Below are 18,486 nucleotides of genomic sequence, written 5' to 3'. Positions count from 1 at the left end.
GTTAAATAATGTAATAGATTTATAGTCGGGGTCTTTACGGACGCGGCGATACCAAATATGTGTAACTTTTTAACTTTATTTTGTTTTTTTAATAGTAAAGCAGTTTGTAAGGGGAAAAGCTGGGTTTTTCATTTTTTTTTAAATTAACTTTATTAAACTTTTTTTCTAGTCCCATTAGGGGACTATAATATGCGATTCTGCGATCGCTATTATAATACACTGCAATACTTTTGTATTGCAGTGTATTACTGCCTGTCCGTTTAACACGGACAGACATCTGCTAGGACATGCCTGCGGCATGATCTAGCAGGCATTCATTACAGGCAGACCTGGGGGCCTTTATTAGGCCCCCGGCTGCCATTAGAGACACAGACACTCGGCGATCGTATCGCCAGGAGTCGGTGGGAGAGGGAGCTCCCTCCGTCTCTCCAAAACCACTCAGATGCGGTGCTCGCTATTGAGCACCGCATCTGAGGGGTTAAACGTGTGAGATCGATACTAATATCGATCTCACCCGGCAGAGCAGGGACGCCCCCAGCCCTCAGCTGCCTCTGGCAGCTGAGAGCAGGGAGATTTGACAGCTCCCTGCTCTGTTTACTTATTCCGATGCCGCGACGTAAAAAGTCTATGGCATCGGAATAAGGCCCGTTAGTGACCGACGTAAAAAGTCTATGGGCCGGTCACTAACGGGTTAAGTGACTAAAAAAAAAAAACTTTAACTAAGTTCACCTGTTGCGTAAATACTGTAGATTTTCCACAATGGAATTAGTTGCGGAAAATCCGCAGCATAATACAGTAGCAGCAAAGTGGATGAGATAAAACAAATCTCCTCCACACGCCGCGTAAAAAGTGAGTGGAAAAACCGCTCAGAAATTGACATGCGGTGCGGAATTGTATTGCCTAAACGCTGCTTATTTCTTGCAGGCTTTCCCCATTGAATTCAATGAGGAGGTAAATGCCGCAACAAATACTGAAACTCCGGGAAAAAATAAAAATATCACTTACCCAGAAGTCTGTTTCTTCCTCCCGGCCGACCTCCTGGGATGACGTTTCATCCCATGTGACCACTGCAGCCAATCACAGGCTGTAGCGGCGGTCACATGGGATAAAAGGTCACCCCAAGAGGCCGGTCTGAATGATGTCAGAGGTTCGTCCTCATAGGATAACAGGTCATCCCAAGTGACCGTCGCTGCAGCGGTCTCCTTGGATGAAACGTCATCCCAGGCTAAACGCTGCAGTTTTACGCAGCGGAAATTCCGGGCGAGAAACTGCACCACAGTTTGGTGTAGTTTTTCGCCTGGAATTCCCTGCGGCGCACAGGGCGGATACGCTGCGTGCTTTTAAGTTACAAGTTCTTCTTGGCCTCCAAACCCACAGACGGATGATTGTGGGACAGGGCAAACCTTGGCGTAGGTAATGCTGGGTTTGAGACGTCTGCTTAACACTTCTAAATGCATTTTGCTTGATTTTTTATTAATTTCCCTTAGGATATAGTACACGACGAGGTGCGGGTTTCTGCCGGTTTCTTTTCCCAACCCTGCAAGATTAAAAAAAATATGACTGTTTGCTTCCAGAAACAGCGCCACATCGGTCCATGAGTCATGTTTGGTATTGTAGCGGAGCTCCATTGAAGTGAATGGGACTGAGCTGCAGTACCACACACAACCTGTGGCCAAGGGTGGCGCTTTTTGGAAGAAAGCAGACATTGTTCGAATCCTGGACCACAAGCATTCCAGGCAACAATGACTGGATCTAAATCTAAATGGTGTCCAAGGGTTCTGGACCAGCGTCCACTTTTACATACAAGCTGTTGTGCATCATCTGTCACCTGTAAAGTTTATTTGGGGAGAAACTTTATTTTTTTTACTTTTAACCCAAAATAGTCGGAAAGCGTACGTCAAAACATTGAAAATAGTCCGTCAAGTTGCCAGGATGTCACCAAACCTCGGAAACTAAATGACTTCCATGTTCTGCCCTTTAGTAGGAATCAGAGAAAGTAGCATTACAGGTAGAAACACGTCCTTAAGAACAAAAGAATCTGAAACGTCTTTTCTTATAATAAGAGGCTGAAACTTTCGGCATGTCTGGTGTGATCAGTAGCGCTTTTGTATGATGCCATTTACAGGACGAGATCACAAGTTGCGTAAATACTGGGTTTTTTCTGCAACGTATTTAGTTGTGGAAAATCTGCAGAATAATACAGTAGCAGCAGAGTGGATGAGATGTGAAGAAATCTCATCTATACGCTGCGTAAATGACGGGTAAAAAACGCTCAGAAATTGACCTGAATGCGTTTTTTAATTTGCGAATGCGATTTATGCGGCAAAAAAGCTGCGATTCCGCCGCAAAATTGGCAAGTCAGGAAAAAAACAAAACAAAAAAAAAAAACAATCTTATACTTATCCAGAATTCTGTGCTTCTTCGTCCACGGCGGCCTCCTGGGAGGAGGTTTCATCCCATGTGACAGCTGCAGCCAATCACAGGCCATGGGAAGCATAGCCGTTTTTATTTTTTCATTGCAGGATTTCCACAGTGGACATTTCGGCGAAAAACTGCACCACAATTTCAGCCGGAATTCCCTGCGGGCAACAGGGCGGATATGCGGTGTACCTTTACGCAGAGTAATCCACCCTGTGTGAATATATCCTCGCACTTCTATAGTGGTGATAATCTGTTAAACAAGTAAAATCCCAGGTGTCATGTTATCAGGATTAAGAGGAATTTAGCGACTCCCAAGATTTATCAACCTTATTGATGGATTACTAGGATTGTTGCCGTCTAGTCACCATTTTATGGGCAGCATAAACGAGCAGATCAGCCGATGAGCGAGCGTTTGTTACTCCTAGCTGTCCACACTGACGGAGATAAAAAACTGACGGCAGACAAATCTGAACTTCCATTATGTGGTCCGCAGCTGATCTTAAAGTGAAACTCCACCATGTAACCAGACTCTGAACACCTTTGCGCCCCATATGCCCCGGGTACTAAGTGCCAGGGAGGTGCTAGCAAGTCACTCTGCCATGGCCAGGGTATTTAGGTACAGGGATAGGGCAGTAATCTGAATCTTTCAAATCTTCAAAGGAACGTAGGAATAACCCCAGACACGTGCTGTAGATAAACACGCCTTGCATTATCCTCTTGTGGTCAGTAAATGCATATATATGCCCCTGGGACTGGGAAAAACAAGCCACTTTAGAATATGGGAGCCAGTTAGACCACTTCAGGGACCACCACAGAGGTATCTATGGTGACCGGATGATCAGATGCTTGTATACTTTTTACTAATCTTAAAGGGTCTTTCTGGGAATTGACATGAAACCGGGTTGGGCCGGCAATAGAAAAAGAAAAGGTTTTAAAGTAGTTATTTGATAGATTTTTCTCCGTTTCCCTCGCCGTCAGTCTCGTGTCCTGACGCTTCTCGTTTGCGATGGCACGTAATGATGTGTCCTTGATTACACCCAATAGGCATTTAAAAAAAAAAAAAAAAATATTCTTTTCTATTTTAGGCCAAACAGACTATGTCAATACTCGTAAAACACTTTAAGGGCTTTTATGACATGAAATAGACAAGTCATAAAAGTCAGATTGGTGGGGATCCAGTAGCCAAGGCTTCTTTTACACATGCCGAGGGTCTGAGAGGCGAGCGCTATTTTCAGCAGCCTTATAGAAATGAATGGATCGGTGGTTGAGCATGCTCACTTCCGCTCCATTCCCAAAATGCCCCCAGGAAAGGCAATGTTAGCCCATTCTCGTGATCAGTGGGGGTCCCAGCAGTCGGACCCCCACCCATCAGATAATTATGGGAAAACCCCTTTAATGTTCAGAAGAAACGCATTTATATGTAACAATAATCGCATGTATTTTTGATCGCTTGTAAGACCGATTGTCTTTCCTCATTTGAGCCAACATCGCCTGTCCCATCAACTAATGACAAAGCAGCTGCCTGTCTCACCAGGTGACGTACCGCCGACAAACGATAATTTTTCAGCCATCATAATAAATCTGATCGGTGACAAACGAGCAATTATTTTGATAATCGTGCAATCGTCACTCCTGTTTACACCGGCCAATGATTGCGAAAGTTTACTCATATTACAATATTTCACCAGTGGTGGTGGCAACATTGGAACTTTCCAGAAATTGTGCCACTTATGCCCATGAGCCGTGCCTGGTATTGCAGCCCAGCGTCATACAAGTAAATACGAGACACAGCCCATAGACAAGAGTGGCGCAGTTTCTCTTAAGAAAAATACGGACCATTCTTTATAATCCTGTACAACCCCGTTAACTTGCCCTGCAGCCACGAGCATTATATCTTACATGGTATATCACAACCGGGAAAACCCATATCAATAAGCAGGTCGACCTATTTGTATTTAACAATGAGAAGTCCATAGCACCACCGAGACCGACTCCATAAGAACCTGGAATTTCCCCTCCATACAAACAGGTTGTACAATAAAAGCCCACCGACGGCAGATTACAACAAGAGAGAGAAACCTTCCCTTCTCTCGCCACTCATCACATAATAGGGTCAGCATTGGGATGTAAAGTGACCCAGAAAGCTTCACTTTACATAAGGAAATTAAACTCTATGTCTTAGGACCGCAATAAAAATTTGCCGTATATCTTTTATATACACATTTAGAAATCAAGTAAAGGTCCTTTTACACCGATCAATGATGGGGAAAAAAAAAAAAACGTTCATACGAACGCTCATTCACGATCATTGCCCTAGCAAAACGCTGATCAGTTTGTTTATGCAGCATTAACCGTTATCGTTACAGTAAAACGTGCTGCAGACACGATAGAAACGTACGGGGACAAGCAATCGTAGTAACCATCCCTCGTCCCTATATAGAACCAATCATTGCTCCTTGTAAAAGGAGCAAACAAGCGCCGTTCAACAAGCCACCTCGTTGTCACGGCAAATATCGGGTCGTGTACTAGGACCTTTACTCATTTAGTGAATTTAAAACTTTTACAGATCTAATACTTCTCACAGCGGAGGGTTTGCTACAATTATATCCAGTCTAGGGAAGCGAAGGCTTCCTTCACACTAGCGTTAGTATACGTTCACCGCTCTGCCGTCAGAGGATCGAAAGGTTAAAGAGAAAGGAACGGTTACGTTAGAATTACCATTGATTTCAATGGTAATTATTTTGTTTCAGTTGCTTTCCGTTTGTCTCCGTTCGCTAGGTTTCCATTTTTTGGAACGGAAACAAAGGTTCTGCAGACGGCGCTTTTGCTTAAAAAAATAAGACAAAACGGAAACCTAGCGAAGAGAGAAACGGAAAGCAACTGAAACAAAATAATCACCATTGAAATCAATTCTTACGGCACCGTTGCTTTCCGTTTAACCTTTCGATCCGCTCTTCCTCCGACGTAAGGGAGGTAAACCTATACGAACGCTAGTAACAAGTTGTGGGCTGAAACTTTTTATCTACACCGATACATTGTAGCAAACTATCAGGACTGCAGATTTTTCTCACCCCGTCCTGCCTGTTGAGGCAGATACTGGTTGCCGCAACCATGCAGAGATTCAGTGGAGAGGTGACCGGGATTACGGAAACATCCACGCTCGCTGTGCTACGCTCTTTCCGTAACGTCCACAGGAATCAATAGAAAGAGCCGCGCCACCTCTCCATTTAACTAATGATTGAGCGAAGGCTGGCAAATATGTCAGGTTCCGGCCTTAGATTCCTTCACAGATGGTGCAGCACTCTGACCGACATTTTTTTAAAAAAAATTTAACTGCCGTTTGTATTTCATTGGGGCTGTTCACACGGCCGTTGTTTCAATGTCCTAATTTCGTTCGTTATCAAGGATCCCTCATTAGACTAAACAGGTCCCGCACGGGTTTGACTCGGACGTGGAAAACTGCCGAGATTGAACCCGTTTACGGAAACACATGCAGCTCCAGACTACAGCGCTGTACTCTATATGCTGCCTCCGTACTGCACCGTATCAAATACTCTCCCCTTGAACCAACCCTGCTAGGGGAGAACATCTCTGTAACACGACGTCCGATCGCACCATTTTTGGCTCTGTCAGATTCATACGGAATCAATCAGAAAAATAAACCGCTTGCCTCCATATCAAATCGGTAGAATACGAAGCCCACGGGGCGACTTATTATGGCTCCGTACAATTTGAAGCTTGTATGGAAGCTCTAACACGATTATGTGAATGGAGCCTAAGACGGTTTACATGGCATATTTTTAAGCATATTTTAGCGTAAAACACTCATAACGCTTCGAAATACGCCTACAAACCGCTTCCTATTGAAATCAATGGGACAAACACTGCAGTTCATATGAGGCGTATTTCTACGCGGCTGAATTAAAAAACCGCCTTGTAAAAATACGCTTTGTGTTTCTTCATAAAACGTTTCACAAGCTGATTTTGCTCATTTCCTGCCAACACTTAAAAAAACACTTGGAAAATAGGTTTCAAATTACGGTCGCAAAAATAAAAAAAACACTTTGAAAATCAGCTCCATAAAACGCCAGGATTTCTGAGGCCTTTTTCTCTCTCATACTTTTCAGCCTGAGCTTACACTGTGTGAACACAGCCTAAAAAGTAAAGAGCAGATGGCACCTATTGATATAATCCACCAGCACAATGACAGCCTGGAGTGGAGGCCGAGCACTGGTGCAAGGAATGCTGGGTATTTTTTTTTTTAATGCATTAATGAAGAGGTCTAGGGGGGGGGGGGGCTTTGCGCAACTCCGGACAGATCGTCTCCCTACCGGAGAACTTCATTCATGGCAGAGGATTATAAACTCATTTAGTGTATTTATTTAAAAAGTACTTCAGTTTTACAAAAGGGATCAAATTCCAAGGTGGTGAAGCCTGTTTGCAGGTGTTCGGCCCCATGCACACCTGAAGTTTACGGGCTTGTAGTATAGCCAGACACAAGACTTCCGTAGTTAAACACTATGGCGCCCTTTGCAGCCAATCACAATACTGCTTTCTTTATCCAATACCGTAAGGGTATGTTCATACGGCAGCTTCCGTAAAGGCTGAAATTATGGGGCTGTTTTCAGGAGAAAACAGCTCCGTAATTTCAGCCGTAATGGCACGTTGAGGCGCTTTTTCGCTGCGTCCATTACGGATGTAATTGGAGCTGCTTTTCCATCGAGTCAATGGAAAACGGCCCCAATTACGTCTCAAGAAGTGACATGCACTTCTTTGACGCGGGCGTCAAAAGGCGGCGCGTAAAAAAAATGACCGTGTGCACAGAACATCGTAAGACCCATTCTAATGAATGGGCAGATGTTTGCCAACGCTATCGAGCCGCATTTTTGGACGTAAATCGAGGTGTAAACCGCACGAATTACGTCCGTAAATAAGCCGTGTGAACATACCCTTATACAAACATAATAGAGCACCCGTAGAAGTCTATAGCACCCTACTGTATCTCTCCTGGCCTCCCATTTCATACAAAGGCTTTTTTCTGACTGAATTCGTATGAGACCTCATGCACACGACCGTAGATTTTATCCGTAATTACGAATAATCTGCGGACCCATTAATTTCTATAGGCCACAGACCCCTTTCCATATATTTACCGATGTGTCCAGGCCTTAGAAATGATCCCCAAAATATAGAACATGTCCTTTTCTTGTCCGCAATTGCGGCACGGACTCGGCACATTGAAGTCTATGGGGACATGCAATATTGCAGACGTCTACGAATGTGCATCCGTGGCCGTCCAGAATTGCAGGAGCGTTGCTATGAGACGGCAGGGGATTCCCAAGAAAATGACGCCTGAGCAATCATGTGACCTTTTCAAGGGCTGGGAGATGTTGGTGACATCAGTTGTAGCCTCCATTTTTTTTTTTACTGATCCATAAATACGGATGCACTGCAGACTATTTGCGGACAGCGTGCCAGATATGCGGATGACTACGGATACATATTTGCAGACAGCAAAAAATACTATGGTCGTGTGTATGAGGATTTAGGCCTCATGCACACGACAGTAGCCATGTGCACGGCCGTGATTTTCAGGTCGGCCAGCCGCGGAGTGTCACCCGCAAATCGCGGGCCGTGCCGCGTCAAATATTTTCCATGAGCCTGGACCGCAGAACACGGCCGTAATAAGAAATGCCCGTTCTTTCTGCAGTCCGGGCTCCTGGGCCATTCACGGACCGTGGCACCACTAAATCTCTTGATGGACTCAAGCCTATGAGGGATCCGTGAAAACGTGTCCCGCACGGGTGTCACTCAGACATGAAAAACTGAAGTTTTTCACATCTGAGTTTGCATTCGGTCGTCTGAATTTGGCCTTAGAGAAATAAAATCTGATTGCTATCGGCTACACTTTAATTTTCGATTTTGCACTGGTTTTTATACATTTCCCCTTCTTTATATATTGTATATAGTCCATAACACACTGTGGAGTAACTAGTTACTGAAGTCTGTCAATATATAATACAATGAAGTACAGTACGTCTGATTAAATAGGGCTGAGCTGCAATACCAGACATAGCCCATGGACAAGTGTGGCGCAGTTTCCCAAAGAAAGCAATCGTTTGTTCTGATCTCATGCAAACTCTTTAGTTCCTATATGGGAAAGAAGAAGATTTGTACAGGAGTGATGAGACTTAAAGGGATGGTCTCATCGAAGACATTTATGGCATATCCCCTGGATATGCCATAAAGGTCTACTAGAAGCGGGTCCCAGCATCTATTTGGAGAATACCCACGTCCCACCTGGTGAGCTGGCCACCAGTCACCGCATCCAGCCAGAGAACCAATGTAGAGGTGGCACGTGCACAGCCCTGTTTCCTATAGAAACAGCCAAATCCACTTGCTTTGCCACCCCTCCAGTCATTTTTCACCTGGGTGAAGCGGCCGTCTCACCAGGAGGGACAGGAGTCGGACGACCCACCTTCTCAAGATAGCTGAAGTCCCCAGAGTTAGGACCCACATCTAACAGATATTTATGGTATATATCACACACAGCGCCACTCTTGTCCATGTGTGTTATTGCAGCTCCATTCGAGTAAGTACCAGACACAGCTCATGGATAAGAGTGGCGGTGTTTCAGGGAGGAAACAGCCATGTTTTTTTTCTATTTTACACAACCGCTTTAACCTGCTGGGCTGGGGATGGGCAACAGCTTCTGTTGTCCTGACAGGACAGGGGGACACAGAAGGGGAGATCTATATAAAAATACCGCAAAGGAATAGTGGAGCAGTTGCCCCTAACAACCAATCAGGTTGCTGCTTTCATTTTCTAAAGAGCACCTGAAAAATAAGAGCTGGAATCTGATTGGTTTATATGGGTATCTGCTCCACTTTTGCTAGTTTTTTTAGTAAGGAATAGAATACATATTACAATAGTAAAAACAGTTGCGGTCAGGGCCCGGGTGACAAAGAAGAGCATTACACGGAGACTACGACCATTGAGTGACATCTGACAGGCCCAGCTTGGAGCCGGTGCTCTATACACAGAGCTGCCAGCCCTGCCCAGCAACATCATCTGTCCTTATAACTTACGCTTTATCCACCAACTCCCGGACTTTCCACATGTTGAGCATCTTCGCTCCCGATCTCTTCCTCCGGTCCCGAGGACTTGCTCTCCCCTCTTTCTTTCTCAGGCTCACTCACCGGAGACCTGCCGATGTCACTCCGCGCAACCGCTTCAGTGCCCTACACGCAACGACCGAACGCGTCACTTCGCGCCTGCGTACTAGCAAGCTCCAGCCAAAATCCAACCACAGTACGCAAGCGCAGTTGTACTATTCGTCGACCGCCAACCAGATAACGCATGCGCTTTCGAGCTAAAGAGCATGAGGGCTAAGGTCTTGGGCCTGCGCAGTCACCACGCTTTGAATACGCATGCGCGCTGTGGTTCAATTCAACCTGAGTTTTCCGATTCTCCACGCAGGCAAGTGAGCTCCACCTGGGAAGTGACGTAGCAGACAGGTAACTAGTGAGGCGCGTCATGGTAACAGAATAATAACTACATGCGTCACTCAAAATGGGAGTTTCCAGTGCCTTAAACGAGAATTGACAGCGTGTGATGGCCGAGATGCTGAATCATTACACTGTCTGACTTTACGTTATGGAATGTGACTGCTTGACATGATGGATCATGGCAACCAATCAGATTCCACTTGTCATTTTTCAGAGGCCTTTTGTAAAATGAAAGCAGCAACCTGATTGGTTGCCATGGGTAACTTCTACTTTTCCTTTTTATGATTAATAGGGGAAGGAGAGGAGAGGAAAAGTGTGTGGTCTCATTTTATTAAGATAATACATAACTTTTATTTGTTTCATTTAAAATAAAATAAATTATAATAAAAATCCAATTGATGCAACTGGGTATGTGTGAGTGACCCCTAAGCCCACACTACCCTATGGGCAAAGAAAAAAATGTAGCATGTAATGTGTTAGGCCCCATGCACACAACCATATTTTTTCCATCCTGTAAATATGGGTCCGTTGTCACACGGTTTTAACCCGTATTTACGGACCCATGCCCGTAAATACAGGTCCGTTGTTATCCGTATTCCACCCGTATTTACAGACCCGTAAAAAAAGGGGACTGGAAATGATGTCACATGTTTGCTCAGACGCCATTTCCCCCGCGTCTTTTTATTAAAAAATTTCAAATCCCCTGACGTCACCTAGCAACGCTCCCGTAATTCCGGGTGCACACCCGTAGCCACCCGTAATTACGGGAGCCCCATAGACTTCTATGAGCCTGCCCGTGCCGTAATTACGGCCTGAAATAGGACATGTTCTATATTTTTCAACGGCCCGGGCACCTTCCCGTACGCAAACGGGAAGTTACCCGTGGCCAATAGAAGTCTATGGGCCCGTAATTACTGGCGTTTTTACATTCGTGTGCATGGGGCCTTACAGAGTAGAAGCAGGTTGGAAAATAGTGACTGCAAATGAAAGACCGCTGTCTACAATAGAACCAGCGTGTAGAGGCTGAGACTAGAAGCGGCCTGCATGGCAGCGCTGCCAGAGTAAAATCCGGACAGTGCAGTCTCCGGCAGCGGCGCTCCACGAGGATAGCAGTGGAGCGGCAGTGAAAAACGCGAGTTGCTAAAAAAAAGTCTGAAAATCAGGAACTGTTTTCCCTTGAATACAGCTCCGTATTTTCAGACTTTCTTTGATAAGCGTGTGAACATAGCCTAACACATTACATGCTACATTTTTTTCTTTGCCCATAGGGGAGTGTGCGCTTAGGGGTCACTCACACATACCCAGTTGCACCACTTGGATTTTTATTATAATTTGTTTATTTTAAATGAAACCAATAAAAGTTATATATTATCTTAATAACATGAGACCACAAACTTCTCCTCACCTCCCCTTCCCCTATTAATCATACTTACCTAGGTGGTGTACACCAATGTGGTCTATCTTTCACATAATTTCCTGTGTGATCCAATATACTTTTCCTTTTTACCATTTTTTAAAAAATATATCTACCTCATTGTCTCTATATTATTATATATATTATATTATTATATATATTATATTATTATTATAATCCTCTCTTACTTATTTAATGTGGTAAATATTTCCTTTGCTAAAATATGCCCTTATAATGTTTGAGGGCCCTGGGCCATTGCCTAGCAACAGCATGTATGGCATCAAGGTGACCACTATCTCTTGTAACGTGATATCAGCTTGTGGTAGGCACAGATTGTACTGTCTCGCTGCCTCTTCTTGTAAGGGTATGTTCACACGAGGTCATTACGTCCGTAATTGACGGACGTATTTCGGCCGCAAGTCCCGGACCGCACACAGTGCAGGGAGCCGGGCTCCTAGCATCATAGTTATGTACGACGCTAGGAGTCCCTGCCTCGCTACCGGACAACTGTCCCGTACTGAAAACATGATTACAGTACGGGACAGTTGTCTGGCAGCGAGGCAGGGACTCCTAGCGTCGTATATAACTATGATGCTAGGAGCCCGACTCCCTGCACTGTGTGCGGTCCGGGACTTGCGGCCGAAATACGTCCGTCAATTACGGACGTAATGACCTCGTGTGAACATACCCTTAATGATGTAGCATCAGATCGTGCTACCCCCATGTCTCTCCCTATAAAAGATGTAGGCACAGGTTGTATTTTGTCCACCTGTAAATGATGTAGATACAGATAATAGTGTCTTCCTGTCTTTTACTATAAAAGATTTAGGCACTCTGCATTGTGTCGTTCCTCAGTTATTCCTCCTGGAATTCTATAAATAAATTGACAACTGGGCCTTACCATTCCCCTTGTCAATAGGGTGTGTGCCTACAAGGTATGACACTTTCAGTACTAATTAGGCAGTGTTTGTAGTGTACAGAGACATGGCCATCGGCAAAGGGGAATCGTTACGCCGAGTTATTAATTTATTCATACATTTACATGAGGAATAACAGAGGGATAGCACAACACAGAGTTCTCTGAGAAGGTGCCCTGCATTGTTATTTCATGGGTATTTACTGAACAGACATGTCAGGAGAGGTGAAAGGTCCTGTTTTAAGTTATTAAAGGGATATTCCCAAAATCAACATTTATCACCTATTCACAATATAGGTGATAAGCGTCTGATGACAGGAAAAATCACTGATGGGAACCTCCCCATCAGTAGAGCCCCCCCCCCCCCCCATTCCTCCTCACTGCACTCCCCGCTGTGAGGAGGACTTTAAAGAAAGTGGCGGTCGAGCATACGCGCTGCCGCTTCATTTAAAGAATATGGGACTGATGGAGACATCCAGGTACAGTGCTCCGGCTGTTTCCGTCAGTCCCCCAGACATTAAATGATCAACGTCCACTCCATTCAATGTCCCCCTCACTAAGGGGAGTGCAGTGGGAAAGAATGGGGGGCTTGGGACCACCGTTCTAGTGGTTGGTGGCAGTCCAGCGGTGGAGTATCCAGCGATCAGACTCCTCCGGATAGGTGTCAATGATAAATGTTGGTTCTGGGAATACCCTTTTATGTTTAGAAACTCCCTGTTATATTTGTCAGTATTAGGCCCTGTAAAATTACATTTTTGGCCTACGTGTTGCGTGTTTGTCGGGAAAGCTCACAATGTACTTGCTAAACGTGTCCATAGGGCTCCATTGTCAGGCGGAGGCCAAAAGAGTGTCATTTTGGCCTCCGTCTGTCTGGTATACCACAAAAAAAAGGTATGGAATAGTGTAGTACACGCTATTCCGTTCTGGCGGATCCCGCAAAAAAACGTATACTGCACGGTATATGTTTTTATAACATGGGAGCCTAGGGGTGACCTATGCACTGTATGGCACACGTCAGAGGCGTCTGTTTAACGTATACGTCATGGGTTTTCTAATAGCCTTTCATGACGTATACGTTAAAGGGAACTAAACGTTCAACAAATTTCTGACATGTCATAAGTTTTGATTGGTGGGGGTCCGAGCACTAAGACCCCCACCAATCACTAAAACAAAGCGTCAGAAGCACTCGTGTGAGCGATCAGCCGCTTAGTTTCTGTTCGGCTTCTTCCGGAAATCAATGTAGCAGAGTACGGGCTCTATAGAAAGTCTATGAGCCCGTACTCCGACACATCGGCTTTCCGGAAAAAGCCGAACAGAAGTGAAGCGGCTCAGCGCTCACATGAGCGCTTCTGCCGCTTTGTTTTAGCGATTGGTGGGGGTGTCAGTGCTCGGACCCCCACCAATCAAAACTTATGACATGTCAGAAGTTTGTTGAACGTTTAGGGTATGTGCACACACACTAATTACGTCCGTAATTGACGGACGTATTTCGGCCGCAAGTCCCGGACCGAACACAGTGCAGGGAGCCGGGCTCCTAGCATCATACTTATTTACGATGCTAGGAGTCCCTGCCTCGCTGCAGGACAACTGTCCCGTACTGTAATCATGTTTACAGTACGGGACAGTTGTCCTGCAGAGAGGCAGGGACTCCTAGCATCGTACATAAGTATGATGCTAGGAGCCCGGCTCCCTGCACTGTGTTCGGTCCGGTACTTGCGGCCGAAATACGTCCGTCAATTACGGACGTAATTAGTGTGTGTGCACATACCCTTAGTTACCCTTTAAATGGATGAAATTAGGGTATGTTCACACGCTTAACCAAAAATGTTTGAAAATATGGAGCTGTTTTCAAGGGAAAACAGCTCCTGAATTTCGGAATTTTTTTTAGCAACTCGCGTTTTTCGCTGCGTTTATGAAAAACGGCTCCAAAAACGTCCCAAGAAGTGACCTGCACTTGTTTTTCGCGTCCATTTTTTTATGCAGCCGTTTTTCAAAACGGCCCGTCGGAATAGAACGCCATTTTTCCCATTGAAATCAATGGGCAGATGTTTGGAGGCGTTCTGCTTCCGGTTTTTCTGACGTTTTTCGGCCGTTTACGGCCCGAAAAACAGTTGAAAATAAGTTGTGTGAACATACTCTTAGGCTGACGGATCCCGTCACCCATAGATTATTATGGAATCTGTTTAATGTATACGTCAATGAACTCTCATGACCCCGGCTCACGGCGTATTGGTTTATCGGCTACACATAAAGTCTATGTTGATGGATGTCGCCGTTGGGCATCCGTCACAGGCTACATTTAACATATATGTCAGGAAATTTTCCCGGCGTAAACGTAGGTAGAAAAGTGACGTGGATGGAGCCTAACAGCTGATGAGGTCCATGAATGATACAATTTATTGGCGGCTGATCCAGGCGATATGTTTCTCGCCATAAAAGTGAATTCACAATGAACGCACAATTCTTACTTTGTCCTTGTTGAAGCCGATCCTGGCACGAAGTGTACGCACTGCTTGTATTACAGTCTCATTCTGATTGGCCGCTATTATACTCCAGCCAATCGATATGCGTCGCACATACAAGAACTGCTTTTACTTTTCAGAAAAAGCACACACCGTGCCGTATGGGTCGGGGACGCACTTAAAGGAACACTAAACCTAGAAATGTATAAGAATAAGTGGCCCACAGTGTTTGTCAGTCTGCAGGATTTCTTGCAAGTTTGTAAAGTTTGGAGAATCCTGCAGAGAACAAAAGTGTTAATTTCCTACTGATCCAGACCACTTTTGACTGACCGACGTCTGGGGGGAGGGGTTTACTTACATGGGAAATCCGCAGATTTTTTGTGACTGTCGTGTCGCGGGTCACATCGCAGCCACTATGACTTTCAGTACCTGAGATGGTGGCAGAGCGACTCCGTGTTTTTTGGCTAAAGCTACATTCACACATGCGCGTCCGATTTGCGTGCGCAAAAAAACGGAGCGTATTTCCTGCATTTCACGTCCGTGTGCCATCAGTGTCCGTTGCGTATGGCATCAGTTGGCTTTGCGTGTGTCAACCATTTTTCACGTCCGTGCAAGCACTTCTTTTTTTTTTTCTCTGCATTTCTTTGGTAACTGATGCGTGAAACACGGACCGCACGCGAATGTCGTTAGTGTGCTGTCCGTGTTTTTTACGCACCCATAGACTTTAATTGGCGACAACGTCCGCAAAAACGCACCAATATAGGACATGTGGTGAGTTTCACGCAATGGACGCTCGCCATGTGCAAACTCACGCATGTCTGAATATCCCCATTGAAATTAATGCGTCCGTCTGCTGCCCGTTATTTCAATGGACAGCACACGGACGGGTATTACGCTTGTCTGATTGAGCCCTGGAGCAGGATTTTGCAAGGATTTCAAGGGAGGTGATAGGATGGTCACGAGATAGGCCGGGCATCACTACTTGCTGGCAGTCTACATACACCCAGGTGTGACTGATACATCAGGTAGTCACAGGTAGCAGGACAGCATTCCACTTAGGCCTCATTTACACGAGCGTATTATACGCGCGTGCGACGCGCGTGCTTTTCACGCACCTATAATAGTCTATGGGGCTGTTTAGACGATGCGTGAATTTTGCGCTGCGTGAGTGCGTTGCGTAAAACTCACGACATGTTCTATATTCTTGCGTTTTTCACGCAACACGCACCCATTGACTTCAATGGGTGCGTGAAAACAACGCATGCCACACGGACGGTCCTGCGTTGCATGCGCGAAAAACACGCAAGAGCTGTTATGTCCATTCTAATTAGTCTATAAAGCTACACAAAGCTACTCCAAACCAGGAAGTGCCTGCCTTTCAAGTGCGAGGGGGCAAGTCTAGCCAGTGCCAGGAGAGTTGTGTGCGGATAGTTTTGAGCGTTTCACAGCCATACTACAGCCATGCCGCGCGGGATGGATGTGGAGCGCCTCATCCTTTTTGTCCAGGAGCATCCCGCGATATGGGATACCAGATGTGAGGAGCATCATAACAGGACGGTGAAGGAGGACGCATGGGAGTTGGTGGCCAAAAACCTCTTTGGGCAAGAGTGGGAGACTGGCCGAACCCGGGACCGCACTCGGTTGGGTGAGTACCTGGCATTTTCTGTCAATGCCTGTCATGCCTATCGAAAACCTGGGCCCTGTATGTGTATTGCGCTCATTAGCACGAGAAACTTTGGTGGAGCAGGTGCTTTCCCACGTCCCACCGCATTGCCATTGCAGGGCCCTTCATTTTGAAGTGAGAGGTGATAGTTCTGATGGCGTGTTATGTTTTTGTTACATCCAACAGTCCAAGATATCAAGACACGGTGGCGGAGCTGCCGTGATCAATTCAGGCGAGAGATGGGTGACAAGGGACGCAGCGGAGATGGGGCATCTCGCAAACGGCCCTACATATATACTAAGCAGCTGATGTTCCTGAAGGACATCATAGATATGCGCACGTAAGCGTTTATGCCGTTGCATGAGTGTAATGTGTGTTTGCCAAGGTCCTGTCTGCCAACGTGTTGTTGTGGGCAATGTTAGATATTGTAGTCATACTTTTTTTGCTCCTTGTAGAACCACCGACAATTTGGAGGACACAGCAGAGGAGACTGACGTGGGGGAGTCTGTGGCCGAACCCCCTGCTCCCAATATCCTGCCACCCAGCCCCGAGCCGACACCCCAGGAGCCCGCACCAGGCCAGTCAGAACGGCCGGTTGCCTCTCCAGCCCAGGAGCGGCCCGTGCGAGCCCGCAGTCGGCGTGTTCGTGCCCCACAGCCCTCCACAGCTGCCCAGGTGGATACGCGGGTACTGGACTATCTCAGGCGAGCCGCAGAGGAGGATGGGAATGATGCCTTCGGCCGCAGCATTGTCCCCCTCCTACGCCTGGTGCCGATGGACCTTATGGGCCGTCTGCAGGCGTCGATCGTCACATTAATCGACGCTTGCAGACCGCCACACAATCCCCATATGTGTTTCACGGCAATAGAGCAGTGGCGAAATAATTACATGCCGCCACCCACGGCCCAGGTGCCTGGGCAATTCCACCGTTCCCCAGATGGTACGGCCGTATCCCTACATGCGCCCTATGGCTCAGCAGCTGCCAGGGCACACATTCCACCCACCACATCAGCACCACTATGCTGGCGAGGGACAACCTACCCAGCTCCAGGTCCAGCATAGTGGTGCTGATATGCAGGAATATGCCTCCCCAGGACAAAGATACCAACACCTGTGAGTGTGTTGGTGGGAATATCTTTGGACGGCAATGTTGTGTGTGGTGCAAGGCTGCCCACGTTTGTTGTGTGCGCACGCTGTTGTTTTTTTGTTCGTTACACCATGTTCTTCGTGTGTATGTTCAGGTGCAAAACGTTTTAGTTGGCTCCAAAGCCATCAAGAAAAATAATCATGGTTAATGGTTTGCTTTCATGTTATTATTCATTTAGACCACACAACACAAGGTTTGCCACAATGTTCCTTTGCCTACACTCTCACACACCTCTGGCCTTTTGGACCAATGCATGGCCATGTGATATAAGGTTTTAGTTCATCTGTCGGGGTTTGACATAGCTTGAAAGCGATTGCAAAGTTTAGGTCCTGCCATGGGCCCCGAGGCAAACGAACTACACTTGCACTTGGACGGTCCTAAAGTTTAGTCGGCACAACAGGATATATGGGGAAAGTAACTCAGCAACTGTATAAAGTCCTGCTGAACCCCTGAGAGATGTAAGCTCGCAACGCGCGTCAAGGGTCCTCTGGTTTTGCGCGTCCCTAACCCAACCCCAAACCCACAAATACACACAATAGTTACATGGTCACATGACACGTGGGTAGTGAAGCCGCCAAAGAACATACACCCCTTCAAAGGTCTTCTGGCCCCCACGGTGCTGGTCCAGATGGGCACGCAAAATATGCTGCCAACGTATCACGCACGCGAAGGCCAGAAGAGACAGAACGCCCTTGAGGATTCACCGGGACATTGTCAGTGGTGCCTGCATGTGTCAGGATATATTCTGCATCAAAGTTAGCATCATTAATGCGGCAGAAGTTATGCAGAACTACACCCGCTTGTATAACACGTGTGACATTCGGCATGGACAATTGCATGGTTGAGAGAAATACACGCCACCTGTTTGACATAATGCCAAAGGCACATTCCACACAGCGCCGAGCTCGTCCCAGGCGGAGATTGAACATGCGCCGACGGTCATCCAAGCCCCTTC

The 18,486-nt window shown here is 46.3% G+C and overlaps 2 protein-coding genes across 2 annotated transcripts in view; one reads left to right on the top strand and one right to left on the bottom strand.

Moving 5' to 3' along the window:
- The window catches only part of CLINT1 (clathrin interactor 1), a 79,706-nt gene extending 69,888 nt beyond the window's left edge, over positions 1-9,818 (bottom strand). Inside the window, exon 1 of the mRNA XM_075856092.1 lies at positions 9,510-9,818. Within this exon, the coding sequence (XP_075712207.1) occupies positions 9,510-9,550 (41 nt within the window). The 5' untranslated portion in view covers positions 9,551-9,818. The remainder of the gene's footprint in view (positions 1-9,509) is intronic.
- A 6,246-nt stretch (positions 9,819-16,064) lies between these two features.
- On the top strand, positions 16,065-17,684 carry LOC142748813 (uncharacterized). The gene is made up of 3 exons (XM_075856093.1): positions 16,065-16,366; positions 16,571-16,724; positions 16,840-17,684. Exons 1-3 carry the CDS (start codon positions 16,183-16,185, stop codon positions 17,444-17,446), a joined length of 945 nt encoding a protein of 314 aa, XP_075712208.1. The 5' UTR covers positions 16,065-16,182; the 3' UTR covers positions 17,447-17,684.
- Positions 17,685-18,486: the final 802 nt, after the last annotated feature.

This window comes from Rhinoderma darwinii, chromosome 3 (genome assembly GCF_050947455.1).
Source record: "Rhinoderma darwinii isolate aRhiDar2 chromosome 3, aRhiDar2.hap1, whole genome shotgun sequence".
NCBI lineage: Eukaryota > Metazoa > Chordata > Amphibia > Anura > Rhinodermatidae > Rhinoderma > Rhinoderma darwinii.
This window is presented reverse-complemented; position numbering and strand designations above follow the sequence as displayed.

Bases quoted from the DNA above. Each gene is read 5' to 3' on its own strand.
- LOC142748813 (XM_075856093.1), top strand. From the start codon at position 16,183: ATGCCGCGCGGGATGGATGTGGAGCGCCTCATCCTTTTTGTCCAGGAG. The intron at 16,367-16,570 runs GTGAGTACCTGG...TACATCCAACAG, and splicing joins CCGGGACCGCACTCGGTTGG to TCCAAGATATCAAGACACGG. The intron at 16,725-16,839 runs GTAAGCGTTTAT...TGCTCCTTGTAG, and splicing joins GACATCATAGATATGCGCAC to AACCACCGACAATTTGGAGG.